This window comes from Xyrauchen texanus, chromosome 14, assembly GCF_025860055.1.
Source record: "Xyrauchen texanus isolate HMW12.3.18 chromosome 14, RBS_HiC_50CHRs, whole genome shotgun sequence".
In the NCBI taxonomy this organism is placed as follows: Eukaryota; Metazoa; Chordata; class Actinopteri; order Cypriniformes; family Catostomidae; genus Xyrauchen; species Xyrauchen texanus.
In genome coordinates, this window is record NC_068289.1 from 15,666,992 (window position 1) to 15,684,199 (window position 17,208).

The 17,208-nt window shown below is 34.9% G+C and overlaps 1 protein-coding gene across 2 annotated transcripts; it reads right to left on the reverse strand.

Annotated features, from left to right (window-relative positions):
* Positions 1-3,755: 3,755 nt before the first annotated feature.
* Positions 3,756-15,857, reverse strand: LOC127654698 (sciellin-like). 2 transcript variants are annotated; one of them, XM_052141978.1, is made up of 26 exons: positions 15,706-15,855; positions 14,206-14,247; positions 13,619-13,733; positions 13,392-13,454; positions 13,161-13,259; positions 12,969-13,004; positions 12,118-12,162; positions 11,971-12,033; positions 11,746-11,817; positions 11,579-11,632; positions 9,926-9,955; positions 9,761-9,832; positions 9,508-9,561; positions 9,058-9,087; positions 8,883-8,957; positions 8,703-8,774; positions 8,225-8,278; positions 8,089-8,118; positions 7,926-7,997; positions 6,270-6,341; positions 6,016-6,072; positions 5,869-5,928; positions 4,958-5,026; positions 4,772-4,880; positions 4,462-4,564; positions 3,756-4,383 (listed from the first exon to the last, which is right to left on the reverse strand). In XM_052141978.1, the coding sequence occupies exons 2-26, from the start codon at positions 14,237-14,239 to the stop codon at positions 4,367-4,369; spliced, it is 1,557 nt and encodes a 518-aa protein (XP_051997938.1). In that variant the 5' UTR covers positions 14,240-14,247; positions 15,706-15,855; the 3' UTR covers positions 3,756-4,366. The 2 variants fall into 2 exon arrangements, with proteins under 2 accessions (XP_051997938.1, XP_051997939.1); XM_052141979.1 differs by lacking the exons at positions 8,225-8,278; positions 8,703-8,774; positions 8,883-8,957; positions 9,058-9,087 and having other exon boundaries at positions 15,706-15,857.
* Positions 15,858-17,208: the final 1,351 nt, after the last annotated feature.

Consider the following 17,208-nt stretch of genomic DNA (forward strand, 5'->3'; position numbering starts at 1 on the left):
ATAAGTAATGCATGTCTAGTTTTTCCACAATACAGTGATTAAAAAAGCAATATTTACCTACATATATTTTTACAAGTGTTTTGTGCACAACCATTTCACCCAGTGACATTTTGAAATTCAGTTATTTAGTAATATTATAACCCAACAATTTTTTATTGTTGTCCAGTTTGTCATTATTATATGATATAGTTTTATTATTATCATCACGTTGAGAATTTGTCGTATAAAATAATAAAATATTTCTGTTTTATTTACTTTAGTTTCACCTTTTTTTAAGCATCATAGGCAACCTTCATAACAGTATTGTAACAGTAAACATACAAGGCACGGCGGTCCCTCAGCACACTAGAGTAGATGTGGAAGAAATTGTCATTTATCAAGCGCTGAAACTTTGCTTGGTGCAGTCATCTTTTTGCAAACTGAACTTAAGTATTTGTGACACCTGCACTAAAAACAATCTAGATGCAGTGTGACGAATAACACGTCTCGATATGCATTTTTGAAACCTGAAATTCTTCTTAGATAGACACAGTGTCTTGAAATGCTGAAGAAACAGCAAGACGTCAAGGGCATTTGTCGGCCAGCATGTTTAAATAGGAAAACAATGAAAAAACATGTATCTATGAAGTGAGACTGCGTGAAACAAGTTCATATCATCGATTTTTCTTTCATAAATTAGCCAACAAACCCAAACCCTAAGTCCTACTTGAAAAACTGACATGAACCGAGCGGCTTCGTGAGACAGAGGATTTGCACGTTGGCCCAGAACAAAGCGTCACCCCTCAAGCGTTTTTTGCTGAGCTTTCTGACCGACGTCCGTGGACACATGCAATTGTGTGGTTTGTGTGGTGGTTAACAGTTGCTGTCTCTGTCCTTCTCTGCATATCGCTGCCCCCTTCGGCATATCACAGGGCTGTTTTGTGGCCCGTTCTGCATAACACGCTGGCCCATTTCAGCTTATCGCGGCCGGCCCATCGGGAAAAGTCCCGGTTCTCCCGATGGCCAGTCCGCCCCTGGCCTCTGCTCTAGATTAAACAAGTGGCCTTTCATTTGCAAACAAATGAACAGTATACACAGTTTTATTGAGAAACACAAATGTAAACAAACACAGACACATATGCAACGCGGCCACATGCGTCTCTCTCGTGAACCTGTGTCTCCGGCTGCCTTTTATCTTGCTCTCCCACTCCATCAAAGCCCAGCCACACCCTCCTCCTCATCACAGTTGGGCCTCAGGAGGAGATTATAGTAAGAAGACATCATTATAGCTCATAATGTAAAACAATGACACATTTATAATGACAGAGCATGCTGCATATATACAAATAAATATAAGTATTAGTTCCCACTTTAAATACTTATATCTTATAAAAGATATTTGTCAGTATTTTCAAAGCTCTTTGTTTTTTTATTGTTGTGGGCATGAAAAAGCCTGTTGTATGATATTTGATAAAAGACATTTCAACTTGATTTTTCCATAAAATCCTATACAGAATTTTAACCAAGTTTCTTCAATTCAACCAATACTCATTTTAAAATATAAGAAATAATATGAAAGTTTTTCAGCAAAGTCAGCAAAGGTATAGATTTAACTATTGGAGTCAGTCATATGGATTACTTTTATGCTGCCTTTTTTGTGCTTTTGAAATTTAAAGGTGCGATATTTAAAAATGTTCATGTAATATTCGCCTTTTTTGACAATGTGTGAACGGCTTGAAACGCAACTTTAAAAATGATCCCTTAAAGGGGTCATGACATGAGAAACCAAATTTGCCTTGATCTTTTGGCATATAAGAGGTCTTTGTATCATTAAAACGTCCTGCAAGTTTAATATTTTAAGACGTCCTCCCCATTCTAAACGAATCATTTATTTAATCAAGCTCAAAATACAGCTCGTTCTGGATTCATGGTTAGAAGTGACGTGACGGTTAGAAGTGACGCACCAGCGTTTGCATATGACCGCCTCCAGCACAAGATAACTACGCTTTAAGCGCCAAGACAACTACGCCATTTCAGATCGCCGTGCGCCTCACAAGTGTTCAGTCGATGGACAGCGAGCTCTGACAGAGACTACTTGTGCACAGGAAAATTACGATGCCACACAGATGTGCTGTTCCTGGCTGTGGTCAAACAAAACCTCTGAATAAGCTGCCGAAAGATCCAGACGTCAGGGAAAAATGGATGCAGTTTATTTTTTGCGGACGCCCCAGTCACGGCAGTGTTAACTTAAGCGCTTGTTCTGTACATTTTAAGGATGACTGTTTTGAGAACAAATCTCAATATGATGCTGGCTTTGCCAGAAAACTGTTGCTCAAAGATAAGTCCGTGCCGACTATTCTGGGAACAACGACGACGCAAACTGTAAGTAATCTATTTTAAACTTTAAACTACTTTTTAAAGCGCAATTTCATTCATTATGAATAATCACAGTGTTTTTACTTAGTTTACTTGCATATTGTTCTGGCTGGGGGCGTCAATAATTGATACATAGGCACTGACGTTAGCCAATCATAACAGTGGGCGTTAACACTGAAGTCTTAAATGGAAAACCCCCCAAAACAGACTGTTTGAATCAGAGGATGAGAAACAGGGTGGGAAAAGGTCATAAATCACTAGATTTTAAAAGTTTTTCTTAAAAAAAATATATATTAATACTATAATTGCACCTAAGGGAACATAATAATACAATAAAAAAACCCATGTCATGACCCCTTTAAGTTGCATATTCATTAATACCTGCAGACTGATTTTCATTGCGAAGGGAGCGGGTCGTTTTTGCCGGGAATATCCAAAGGATGTGACGATTGTGCGCGCTCCCGAGAGCCTTGCCTCAGTGGCTCTCTTCCGCTATTCAACAGCAACAATAGGCGCTGTTTTTAAACAGTTTTTCTATGTAAACACACACTGGACGGATGTCTTTGATTATTGCGCTGCGCCACAACTCAACACCGTCACATTTTTAAGACACTGCATTAAGTTTAAAATAATTTCAATATATATGCATATCGAGACAGGTGTTCTGTTTCGCTGTTGCGCTGCATCAAGCTTTTCAGCGCTGGTGTCACAAATCATCATTCTGATGAAGTTCAGGTGGCAAAGAGGACTTAATGTGACTGTTACACATGATTCCAGATTGTTTTTCACCTGGCAAATTTTCAGCGGTTGATAAACAGTGAGACAATTTTTTTTCCCCCCCTTTTGCTCTGGTGTGCAGACAATAATTACACACGTTTTGTAAATCATATCTAAATAATTTCAAATCAAAGCATCCCGAAAAGGTTTATAAGCCGTATTCACTGCCTCATTGAAAGCTGCCCGAAGCATTTTCCATTTATTAAGAATAACCCTACTATGTTGCAGGCAGTGACACAGAGATGTTCGACTTTAATGTGATTTTATCATTTGAAGAGCTATTGTGCTATTTAGTCTCACTGTGCACTTTATTCAATGTTAATCATAGGAGATCCATGCACCTGTGAGACGCAGATTCCCATGAGCGCGCATTCGAGTGCATGTGCAAACGCTGCTAGTCCAGCACGCATTCGGCCAAATTGTATTTCACATAATAACTGACATTTACATGGATTTATAACAGATATCTCAAAATAAATAAATAAATTATTTTAACTCGGGGCCCTTTGAGTTTAGAGTCCCCTGTGCAATGGCCCAACCGATCCGTCTTTGTGTGTGAAGAACAGGGGTTCGGGATGTTTAATGGATAGACTTTAATTTAAAGACACTGATGAAAGCCGGAGTGGCAATCGGGAAAATTTTTATTTACGTATGTTTCACATATAAAGTTAAATGTTTTATAATAAAGTGTCTGAGCTTGTTGAGAGCATATTTCTGACAATCTGGCATGCTTTATTCTATAAATACTTCCTTTAATTACAACTCAAGCATAAAAGCTGAGTTTCAAAGGAATTGCATAACAGAATCAACCTAACAATACTCTGGAATGACATTCAACAAGATCCAAAAAAAATAAAAATAATAATAATCTTAAAACAGCACTTTGGAAAAATAACAAATGTTTTCATTAAACCTTTATTAATATTACACTAGTGCCCAAAAAAATTAGAACAAATCAACTCACTAATTATTTATTATCATGCTTGACCTTATAAAGAAAAGTATTTTCCTTTTTTAGGAAATATAATTATTTTGGTAGTTAGATGAGATACACATCACCAAACAAATTATAGCTATTAATGCACTTAATTAACAAGACCACCACCAAAACTGTTAAATGTAATGTAGATGGCCCCGGTACACATTAAAACCATAAGAAATGACTGGTATAGCCTTTCTAAATATTTGGCATATCTTTTTCTATTATTTCACTTCATTAATGGTCAGCGTAGTTTCAGCGATGCCACTTGCCTGTAAAACAAACATATTTGTTAATTTAGAAACTATATTGATTACACTGTTTCAAATTGCTGATGAGCATAGTCTTACCCTTGGTGACACCAAAACAGCTTTCACAGTGAATGGAGCGACGGTAGACCCACAAGCTGTCTCCTGCCTTTAGGTTTCCAAGGGAAGTATTGCATACCTCACACTAAACAGACAGTCAGTCAAGATACAATATAGAAAATACAGACCAATACTTTTTCATTTGTTTCAATACTAATGTTTATAAAATATGTTAATTATTTGATGATTTGAAACATTGATATATATATATATATACACTGTGTATATACTTATTAATAACTGTTATTATAAAGTGTTACCACATTTCAAAGAGTTTGAAAAAGTAACTAACCTTAAAACAACTTGCATGACAGGATATGTTCATGTCATCCAGTATCATCTTTTCTGCATTGTACATGTTTTTACGACAGTATGTACAAAGGTCTCTCTCACTGACTGTCCTACAACAAAGTGTCATGCATTTTACATGTGCACTACATGTTGCATTGAACTCAGTGCTGGCATTATTAATAATTACCTCTCAGGTGATGTGTACACTGTTGTAGTGGTTTTTGATGTAAGACTGTCAGAAAGGTAATCAGTAGGCCTGAAAAACACACATAACGCAAGCCTAAAAATCTTGTAAAATCTATTTAGCAACAGTTACATGTATTGTAGCTTTTTACTACTTAAAGGAATAGTTCACCCAAAAATGCAATTTCTGTGGAATACAAAAGGTAATTAATTTAAAGAATTTGTAAGCCCCTTTTTTCCAAACAATGAGAGAGAAAAAAGACTGGGGCTGTCAAGCTACAAAATGACAAAAATGCACCATAAAAACACCCAAAAAGTAGTAAATATGACTAGAACACTATATTCCAAGTCTTCTGAAGCCTTACAGTAGCTTTTGTGCAAGACCAAAATTATTAACTAAACATCTTTCTCTCCACTGGTTCTAAAATAAAAAATGGCTCCATTCACATCAATGAAGTCTGGTCACGAGATATGCAAGAACCAATGGTGTATGTTTCAATGGTATCATGCACCGTTTTTGTCGTCCATACTTTTTTGTAGTCCATTTTCAGATTTTGATTTAAATTTAAACGTACATTTTGGTTTGTTCCTCACACAATGAAATGTTATGCCTATAGAGGACTTGTTTGTTGTTTGGAAAATTTAGATTTAGTTTTTTTGTCATTTTGAATCTTGACAGCCCCAGTCACCATTTACTTGTATTATATGGAATATATAGGATATTCTTGAATGGAATAATATATAACAAAGGATATACTAAAATATATTTTAAAAAAATTCACCTTTTGTATTCCATGGTATAGAGAAAGTCATACAGGTTTGTATCACATGAGCATGCAAAAATAATTATACAATTTATTTGGTGAACTACTGCTTTGACATTGAAAAATGCATCTGGATATCTGGGTACTGAACCTGTTCTCTGTGTATGATGTTCTGGTGAAAGTAGGACTTGAGACACTACTCCACTCATGTCTATGCATTTAAAATAAGACAGAGACGTGTAATAAATAACAAATAATGTGTCAGACAAAGATGCTGAAATGAGAAGATTTCTCCTACCTGTCGTTTGTGGAGTAAACTGTTCTGGTGGTTTCGGAGACAGTTGTATCTTCACGACTGCGAGAACGATAGAATTCCATTATAAAAAAGCACCACTTCACCTTGAGAGGTAAGCTCTAATAGAAAGTTGCAAGCTTCCGACAGTCTAAATAAGTTACTCTGTTGGTCGTAAGACTGGTTGAACAACCCTAAAGTTCAAGGTAAATGTCAAACTCGCCACCAATGCATACACACCTTATAAATATGCAACATACCTGCTGTCTTTGTTTGTATAGGTTGTCTTGATTGATGTTGGTATGAGAGTGTCAAATAGTTGATCCTCAGTGCTGTGGAAAATCATTTAATCATTGAGTTCCCTTCTCGTAATTTAATGAAAGCATTTTGCTGGGATTATACACTTAATAAATGTGTTTATTGAAGTAAAAAATATTATTTAATGTAACTGAATGAACCTGCATTAAAGTAATATTTAAGGTTTAGATCATGTAGAAATAGATCCTTAAGGAATAGCTCACCAAAAAATAAAAATTCTGACATAATTTACTCACATCATCATTTACTACTAAAAGGAAGGATGAAAGCCTGAGTCACCATTCAGTTTCTTTGAATGGAAAAAATAGATGTAATAAATGTGAACAGTGACTAAGACTCTTTTGAATTACACAGAGAAAAAGAAAAGTTATAAAGGTTTGGAACAACATTAGGGTGAATAAATTATGGCAGAATTTTCATACTGGTGAACAACCCACCTCTTAAATTTTGCGGACCCACCGACTGCTCCAGGAGGGGGGTCACAAAAAAGTTTACGCTTAAAACATTTAAGTCTCCAAATACATAAGGCAAGCATGGGGTATCGTTTGAAAGCTTACATTCTGAACTTTTCAGAAATATCATTAATTTCTGCATTTATGTTAGATACAATAGCAAAATAAGGCCTGGAATCATTCACGTCGCAAATCAGCGACACCTAGAGGTCATGTGGTAAATATAATTTATATGAATTTAAAAGTCTTTCAAATTTCACGTAAATAGACAAATCATATGTCAAATGAAAGCTCTCAATCTCAGGAATGTGACTTTATTTTGTTGCACTTATAACACAGTTTTTCAGATTTTCAAAAGAATCACAAAGTGAAATATGATTTCTGTGAGATATCAAATACAAACATCTCTTTTATGCACTAATCATTTTGCGCTGCAATCCCAAAATAGCTAAAAACTTTATATCTGCTTTTACTTTAGGCAGTTTTCTAAGAGGAGCCATTTTTGTTACTTGTTTGTGAGCTTGCTTGCGTGAATAATACAATGCTACATCTTAGATATAAAATATGAGGTCCAGCAGGAAAAACATGCTAAACAAATCATCAGAATTATACTGTACGTTATCGACTACTGATGATAAAATGTATATTCATCATTGCAAAGGGGAGCTTTTAGTCCACTCAGAGGCCAAGATATTTGATAAAACAATGGGAGTGGTGCGTGAACTGAAAATTAAACTGAATGTCTATGGACAAGCGAATCTGTGAAGCCTAAAATGCATTAAAGCGCCACCTACATTTCAGATCGGCAATTTGTGATGGAAGACGATAGATGATAAATAATTTTCAAGTACTTGCTCCCATCTAGTAGAATAAAATAAGACTATTTGGAGTGGGATGGAGTGAACAGAACCAGAATTACATGCTTACAAATTTATGAATAATAGGAGTCTTTTTTTGTTGTTGTTGCGGCAATTAGTCCACAGTATGTGTAAATGGGGAGCTTTTAAATTCGAGTGTGGAAAAATAGCTAACGGCAGCCCAAAAAGTTGAAGAGGTGGAACAAATTGCATGTTACCACTTTTTAAATAGAGGCTACTGGCATACTGATGCTAAGATTGTGTTGGCAATAAACTTTCAAGTTCCCACCTCTTTGTGGATTGGATAGAGTAGGATTTTGTTGTAGCAGGTGAAACTTCCTCCTTGGTGTAAGTTTTGATGCTGTTAATGAAATTATTAAGAGGTCAAGAAATTAGACACAATTTATTCAGGTTATAGTCAGCAATCCATACCAAGACTGTGGCTACAGTACCTTGTGGTGGTTTTGACAGGTGAGCTTGGCCTAGACAAAAAACATAATTGATTTCATTTACATAAACACACACAAAATAAAGTAAAAAAATTAAGTTGTGAGAGGTTTTTAAAATTATACAATCAATAACACTCACACATCAATGGTTTCCTTTGATGATTTCACAGTAATGACTTCAGTCTTGTAGTCACTTGAGGGACAGTTAACATACATGTGCAGTCAACAATATTTTGGACTCTTAATGTAAATACATTGGTTGCACTACATTATTTTCTGCAATAATTATTAGATTTTACTAGATTAGACATTGAATCTAAGTGAAATGTTTGGCAGTCATGGTACATTGCCCATAATTATCATCATAGATTTCTACAGATTTCCTATATCCTTTATTACATATATATATATATATATATATATATATATATATATATATATATATATATATATATATATATATATATATATATATATATATACTGAGGCTGTGAAGCTTAAAAATGACAAACAAGCACAGTAATTGGCATTAAACTAAGCCACATTTTATGCTAATGTAAATTTCACCACAATTAAATTCATACAATATGTCAAATCTAAATGTAAAAGAGTCATACATGCTGTCAGGTTTGGTGTAGGTTGTCTTTATTGATGAAGGTATCAGAGTGTCAAACAGTTGATCCTCAGTGCTGTGGAAAAGCATCAAGTCAATGATTTGCCTTCTATAATAATAACTAAAAACATTTGCTGGGATTGTACAATGTAGTGGCAAACTGAATAATCATTCAAATTCCCACCTCTTTGTGGAGCGGACAGAGTAGGTTGTTGTTTTAGTTGGTGAAACTTCCTCCTTGTTGGTGTATGTTTTGATGCTGGAAATGAAATTGGTAAGAGGTTCAGAGAGTACAGTCACAAGTAGTGACTGTAAGTTAGTCAGTAATCCAAAAGCAGTATAGTAATTGGTTACTGTACCTTGTGGTGTTCTTGACAGGCGACTTTGGTCTAGACAAAAAGGATTACTGGTTAAGTTATATATATTTATACATTATGTGTGTGTGTGCGTGTGTGTGTGTGTGTGTGTGTGCATGCGTGTTTGTGTGTTATTTATAAGATAATTTTGAATATATTATATCAGCGGTTCTCAACTCATTGTGCTTCAGGACACAGATTTTACCTTGCACATTGAGTCGTGAATGGCATCCCAACACAATAATATAATATTTTTTTTTAAATGGCATTAAAATCAAACATCAAAGTTATAAATATAATCATGAAATGCATAGGCCCAATGATATGCAAAATTCTTTGAAAAAGAAAATTGGCAATTATGTAATTGCATATACAACAGCACTGCTGATCTGTTGAGACAAACCAGTTGAGAACCACTGGGTTAAATTATACTGTACATTTTATAACACTCACACATCAATGGTTTCCTTTGATGACTTCACAGTTATGACTTCAGTCTTGTAGTCACTTCAGGGGCAGACAAAATACGTGCAATGAGACATACATTTCAGACTCTAAATTCATCCATTTCATCTTTGGTGGCACTAAATTATTTTCTGCAATAATTATTAGATTTTTCAGGTTTAGAGTATTAGTTGTGGGAATTTAGAATATACTGGCATGCTGATGCTGAGATTGTGTTGGGAATAATCTTTCAAGTTCCCACCTTTTTGTAGATTGGATAGAGCGAGATGTTGTTTTAGCTGGTGAAACTTCCTCCTTGGTGTAAGTTTTGACACTAGAAATTAAGTTGTTAAGAGGTTAAGTGAGTAGCCACACATTTTCATGGTATAGTAAGCATCCGTAAGCAAGATAGATGTAGTTTTTGTACCTTGTGGTGGTCTTGACAGGGGAGGTTGGTCTAGGCAGAAAGCATGATTGATTTAATGTTCATATCACAATGAACAATCTGACACAATCACAACTATTGAATTATGAGATAATTTTGAATAGGTTATATTACACTGCAAATGTTCTTAATCAGTATGTTTGTCTTGTTTTCCAGTGAAAACATCCTTAAAACAAAAAATACATTTACATGAGAAGAAATTGAATAATTAAAAAATACAAATATGTATTAAATTAAGTTTTATTTTCTTACCCCACTGGCAAAATTGTGTTTTATGTTTTAACCCTGTAAACTATATGGACCTGCCGGTGGGTCCAAAAGGGGGTACTATGTCGCAAAAAAGTTTACGCTTAAAACATTTAAAGGCGTAGAATCTGAACTTTTCAGCTAATATCATCATTGCATTTATGTGACACAAAATAAAAAAATAAGGCCTGAAAACATTCATGTCACAGTTTAGCAACCCCTAAAGGTAATGGGGTAGAAATATAAATATTCATATAAACTTTGTTCACATAGCACTGAAATAGACAAGTCAAATGTCTATCAAATGAAAGCTCACACTTTCAGGAATGTGACTATATAGCTTATTCTGTTGCACTTATACCACAGTTTGAAATATTTTCAAAAGAATCACAAACTTGGATCTTTTATGCTTTGATCACTGCTGCTGTAAGACCGAAGTAGCCAAACATTTTATAACTGCTCTTACCTTGGGCAGTTTTCTAAAAGATTTGCTATTTTTTACTTGTCTGTGAGCTTGCTTGGCTGTAAAATCCAATGTTATATATTAGATGTCCAGAAATAAATATGCCATCCAGCAGGAAAAGCATGCTAAACCATCATTAATTTTTTTTTTTTACTATTGATAATGAAATATTATATATCATCACAAAGGGAAGGGATCTCAGCTTTCTAATCACACCTGAAATGAGCTTCTAGTCCACTCAGAGGCCAAGATATTCAATGAAACAATGAGTGTGGTACATTAACTAAACAAATAGACTGAATGTCTATGGATGAGCACAAGCACATCTGTGACTGCTAAAATGTGTTAGAGGGTTAACTACATTTCAGATCTGTATATTGTGAAACACAGTCACAATTTTCTACTGCTTGCTCCCATCTAGTGGAATAAAATAAGACTTTTCAAAGCGAGATAGTGTGAAAAGAACCAAAGTTTTGTATGAAGTTTGGACACACGCAAAAAAAAAAGATAAAAAAAACAATTATTTTTATTATAAGATTATAAACACAGACAATATACTTAATGAATAATTAAAGTGGTTTAAATTGCGCTAATTAAATGACAAATGAAATGAGGTTTATGCTTAAACCTATATATATATATATATATATATTAAGTTTATTTTTCTTGCTCTATTGACAGAGAATATATATATATATATATATATATATATATATATATATATATATATATATATATATATATATATATATATATTCTCTGTCAATAGAGCAAGAAAAATAAACTTAATTCAACATATATTCTCTGAAAACAAGTTTTCCTTCTGAAGTTTATCTTGTTTTAAGAATGTTTAGTTTTATGACAAACCAAAACACCGGTTAAGAAATGTTTTTTTTTTTGTAGTTTATACATTCTATAACACTCACCCATCAATGGTGTCCTTTGATGACTTTACTGTAATGACTTCAGTCTTGTAGTCACTTGAGAGGAGAGAATACATATGTTCAGTGAATAACATTTCCATTATGTTGGCTGTTTAACTTTGTAGGTCTCAGCAAGAATATATTTGAAAATAGTAAATAGTTTGATTTACCCAGAACTCTTCTTTAAATTTGACTGATCTCGTTCACTGAACATTGCAGCCCTGCTTTTCACTACATCTTTACTGAAAATGAAAAAACAAGACAACAGTTTAGGACAGTTGCAATAATTATTGAATTTGACATTTGAAATATGCCTTGTGATGCTTGTGCTTGGTGCAGAATGTTTAGAGATATATCAGACATGATATTGATATGATATCCATTCAGTATCTCACCTGGTTGTAGTGACAGTTGTCTCAGTTATCTTTGTTCCATCTTTGACTGTTGTAGTTGTAGTGCTGAAAGAGATGTAAAGTTATTTGTAAAAACTGGTCTTCTTTCATTCAGTAATTCAACAGTTATTTAATCAGGTGAGTCATTACCTTGTCTTGGGCTCAGTTTTCACTGTTGTTTTAGTTCCAGTGGTTCTGTAGGGTTGGGTTGGTAAGAGAATTGAGCTCTTAAAATGTTTTAAATTCCAAACATTGTTTTGTCTTGCAAACTTGATCTCTAAGACAATTTGTAACATTGACCATGTGTAATTTACAATGTAAAATATATTACATTGACCAAACACTGCAAAAACATTGCACACAAAATGCTCTTTGTAACATTCTCTAATCATGGCATAACATGGATTATCATGTCTTCCACAAAAGTGTGGACTATATTAAAGCAAAACACAGACATAAGGGAATGCTGAAATTCAAGACCGTTTCTAGCTGTAAACTGTACAAGTGGCCACTTAGGGCCCGAGCCACCAGGGAGCCCTGCAAAGCAAGGTCGTATTTTTAATTAATTAATTGTATCATTTCAAATTTGTGTATATAGTTATTTGTTATTTATAGTTGTTTATTGTTAATTTGTATAGTTGTTTATTGGTAATTTAATGGTGATTTTTTGTTTTGTTTTGTGTATTTAATATATTCCAATTTTAAGTTAATATTTTCAAAATTGAATATACTCCTCCTCAAGGAGGGAGGGGCCCTGCTGAAATTCATGCATTTTTTATTGAACTTTTCATTCAAATTGTTAAAATTATACATTTGTAAATAAAATTAAATAGAATTAGAGAGATCAAAAATGGATGCATTTCTATTAATGGTCTCAGACTTTGGACCCCACTAGGCCTCAGTTAAATAATTGTCAAATAATGTCTAAAAATAGTGCAAACATTTTTTAAATAAGGTCAAGGTCAAGGTTTCTTTAAATAAGTAATCTGTGACTGATGTACCTGCTTTCATTCAGCTTGTCCTGGCTCCCACCAAATCTACACATTGAAAAACAGTTATGTATTACTGGAAACTATTTCTTCCAATGCTCCATAGTAATGTTTTTTTTTTTATGGAACAATCTGATGTTTTCAACCTATGGTAACTAATGATATAAACATGGAAGTACAGCAGAACTGTACTGTACTCATTACCTTTTACTTAGAGCTTGGACAGAAGAAACTGATGAAGAGGTGGTGGTGGTGGTGGTGGTGGTTTTGCTCTCGTTTTTGCTAGTTTTGCTATCTGCAGGGCTTTAGTACAAAAAAAAAAAAAAAGAAAAATATCTATATATTTTATATGAATGTATAAAGATTTAACAAACAAATAAGTGCATATCCTGGCAATATGTGAAATCTGCAGAAAAGTGTGTTTTAAAGAACTACCTGATAAGGTTTTCGTTGGACTTGTAACGAGTCAGAACAGTTTTGCCAAAATTTGACTCACGTCTGTTGAAAGAAATGTAAAACAAGACAAAAATTCAGCTTGTCAGTTGTTTAGTCTGTCAGACTTAAATTCATATAAAATACTTATAACCATTACAGTCATATTAGGCTAGATGTCAAACAAGTTGTGTCTGTCTGGCTTGCACTTGACAATTGATGAAACTCACTCGACTGGCTCTTCTTCATTCACATTGGTCTTGATCCAGCTGTTGTCCTTCAGCAGCGATGTCTTCTTTTTGCTGTCTTCCACTACTTTAGTGGTACTGCTGCTCCCAGTCGAAACTGTATTCCGTTCCAAACACACAAGCAAGCATGTAAATAACTGATGCATACAGTAATATTGTATTGCATCATATTACAGAGAAGAACATTTATTTTCTTTATTATATGTGAGCAGACGTGGTAGCCCTGTGTTTGGTTATTGACTGTTCTTTATTTATTTAATGGAGAAATCAATATTTAGCTCTCTATTTAGGAACAATAGGCTGTGAAGAGGGAACACTTTACAATAAGGTTGTTTGCGTTAACATTACTTAATACAATTGTTAACTTTAACTAACATTGAACAATACTTTTACAGCATCCATTAATCTTAGTTGTAATATTAGTGTCTACACATACCAATACATTTTTAATATTAAACATTGCATATGATAACATTAGGTTTATTAAGTCTGAATATATTTCACTAAACTAGAACAGTGTCCATTCATAACAAAGATGATCAGTGGGTTCTTATAATATATTTTCTCACCTGTTTGACCATATGACCTTCCGGTGAAAGACATGGTTTTTGCTATGAGGAAATTGATGTACATATTATTTTTATTTTAGTGGATACAGAGTAGTCAGGCATCCTAAAGAAGTACTATCCACAAGATGGTGCCGTTAAACAAGATGTCAGAAATGTACTTGTACTGTGACAATGCAGTTTGCAACTGTGAGAAATATTAAATTTTACATACAGTTTATTCTAAAAGTGCAGTTTGGTGTAGTGCTGTCCTTTAGAGTTATTTAACTTCATACATTCCTGAATACACCCAAAACTAGTCAGTCTCGATCCCTTTAAAGGCACACCCTGTTCAAACACCTGCCAACTGAACCATGGCAACTTTCTCTTGCTTGTAAAGAAATGCTATGTCAGAAGTACCGCTGTCTGTCTGTCTGTCTGTCTATAAATTTAAGCCATTCTTCTTTAATCAGTTGTATTTTTCCTAAGTGCAGATTTATGTGCACTGAGAAGTACTGAGGAGAATTCAATGTGCCATTTGGGTAACTGAGGTTCCAGTCATGATTACATTTATATAAGATGTGCTATACCACAATTTACACAATTCAATTAATACAAATTAAATTAATCACAGATGAGTTAAGTTTATTGTAACTAGTACATATTACTTAATTAACTACAGTTTACTTGAGACAAATAAGTATGTTTACTTAGAAAAAGCATGCAATTCAGTTGCCTTAGAAAATCTAAACGAGGTCAATGAATTTGAATTTACAGGACAAGGAGTTGTAAAATAAAGTAAATTTATTTCAAGAAAAGTAAATAAAAACATTTAAAAAAAAAGTGAGACCATAAGATTTTACCATAATGCTATGTCAGATGTACAGATGTCTGTCTGTCTATCCACCCATCCATCCATCTATCTATCCATCTATCCGTCTATCTGTCTGTCTGTCTGTCTCTCTCTCTCTTTCTCTCTTTCTCTCTCTGTCTGTCTGTCTGTCTGCCTGTCTGTCTATCTATCTATCTATTTTTTTTTTGTCCTGCGTGCCATTCTGTCATGTCTGTTTATTGCAGAAGAAAACTATAGTTGTTCATTTTATGCATGTAAACAAATTCATAATTAAAAAAGATAGTCAGAGACAATGTCATGCCCTTCAATCTCATCTTGTCATTGGAAACTAAAGCTTTAGTAGCATGTACTGAAGCTGTACAACAATAAATACACTGAACATAAAATAGAATTAGTTATATACACTGTATACAGTCATACAGAACATCAAGATCACAAGTGAATCATTTAAAATGAACAACACACAGTGACATAAATGGTAACCTGTATAACTTCATGTATGGTGAAATAAACTTTGACTACTACTACAGTAACATGACAACTTTGATTTAAAAACAACGATATACCAAAATATGAACAAATAATATAATAATAATAATGATATTTTATTTTAATAACAGAATAGACATATAGATAATATGTATAGTCTGTATGTGAAGAAATAGACATACCTTGGCGTTTCAGGTGTGTGAGATGTGATTAAATGTAGAACGAGAATAACATATAGTTTACCGAGCGTCCCTTCTTACATATTTGACCTGGGTAGGGAAGGGAAGGTTAGCAAAAGGTGTGGCTTCATATGACACACACATGGGAGCAACTGGACCTGAACTGTAAGCTTGGTGAACACCATACTGTAGCTTTGTCAATGCAGTTTTTTTTGTTTGTAGTTTCAGTGGGGGAGTGTCCTTATGAGGACTTTCTCAACAGTCAAGAATGATGAAAAGGCAGTAAGTAACTGTCATTTGTAATTGCCACGAATGCCATTTGAACACATCACATGCCATTTGTCTGGATTAGGAAAGTATGTGCACTGAGATGGCAAGATAAGATGAAAAGAAAAAACATCAATAAAAATTGTTGGAGTTGCTCTCTATGTCTAAAAGTTCAAAAGTCTGAGGTGCCTTACTGTAGTTTTTTATTGCTGATAATATTTTGCATTCATGTGGCATGTTAGGTTTGAACTTTATTCTGGGTGGGTGAAGACAACCTCTCTCATCGTGAAAGGTAATCTGTCCGACAGCAAATATAACAAGTATTTCTGTGGGGTGTGACACTGCATGTGGTTAATGTTCTTCATCATGCCCTCCTTCAATAGTTCTAAAGTGAGTATTATGCACAACTAATAATATTAATAATAATAAATAAACAAAAATGTTCACACACACAAAACTTGACACTTGAGTGAAAATCTTTTGTTTTGCTATTGCTATTACACAAAACACATACAATGTTGAGGTTTGAATGAGCATTTATACCAAAATGTCAGTATTTTTTGCTTATAGGTCTTAAAAACAATTGAGACAGACAGACAGGCAGGCAGGCAGGCAGGCAGGCAGATAGACAGATGACTGCGGAGGTGCGTGCGCTGCTGAGGACCCGAGACTCCGCCTTCAGAGCAGGCGACAAGGCTGCCCTAAGAACAGCGAGGGCCAAACTGTCTCGGGCCATCAGAGAGGCAAATCGCGCACACGCCCAGAGAATCCACAGTCACTTCCAGGACAGCGGCGACACGCGGCGCATGTGGCAGGACATCCAGGCCATCACCAACTACAGGACAACATTAGTTGTCTGTGACAAAGATGCCTCCCTTCCAGATGCGCTGAACGACTTCTACGCTAGGTTTGAAGCACAGAACGACGTGGTGGCGAGGAAGACCACCCCTCCTCCCAATGACCAGGTGTCTGTCTTACCACGGCTGATGATAGGAAAACTCTTCATAGAGTCAACCCACGGAAGGCTGCTGGACCAGACAACATTCCTGGCAGAGTGCTCAGAGGATGTACAGACCAGCTGGCAGATGTTCTTATCGACATCTTCAACATCTCTCTGAGCAGCGCCGTCGTTCCAACGCGCTTCAAGGTCACCACCATCGTCCCCATGCCAAAGAAGTCTTCAGTGTCCTGCCTCAATGACTACCGTCCTGTCGCACTCACACCCATCATCATGAAGTG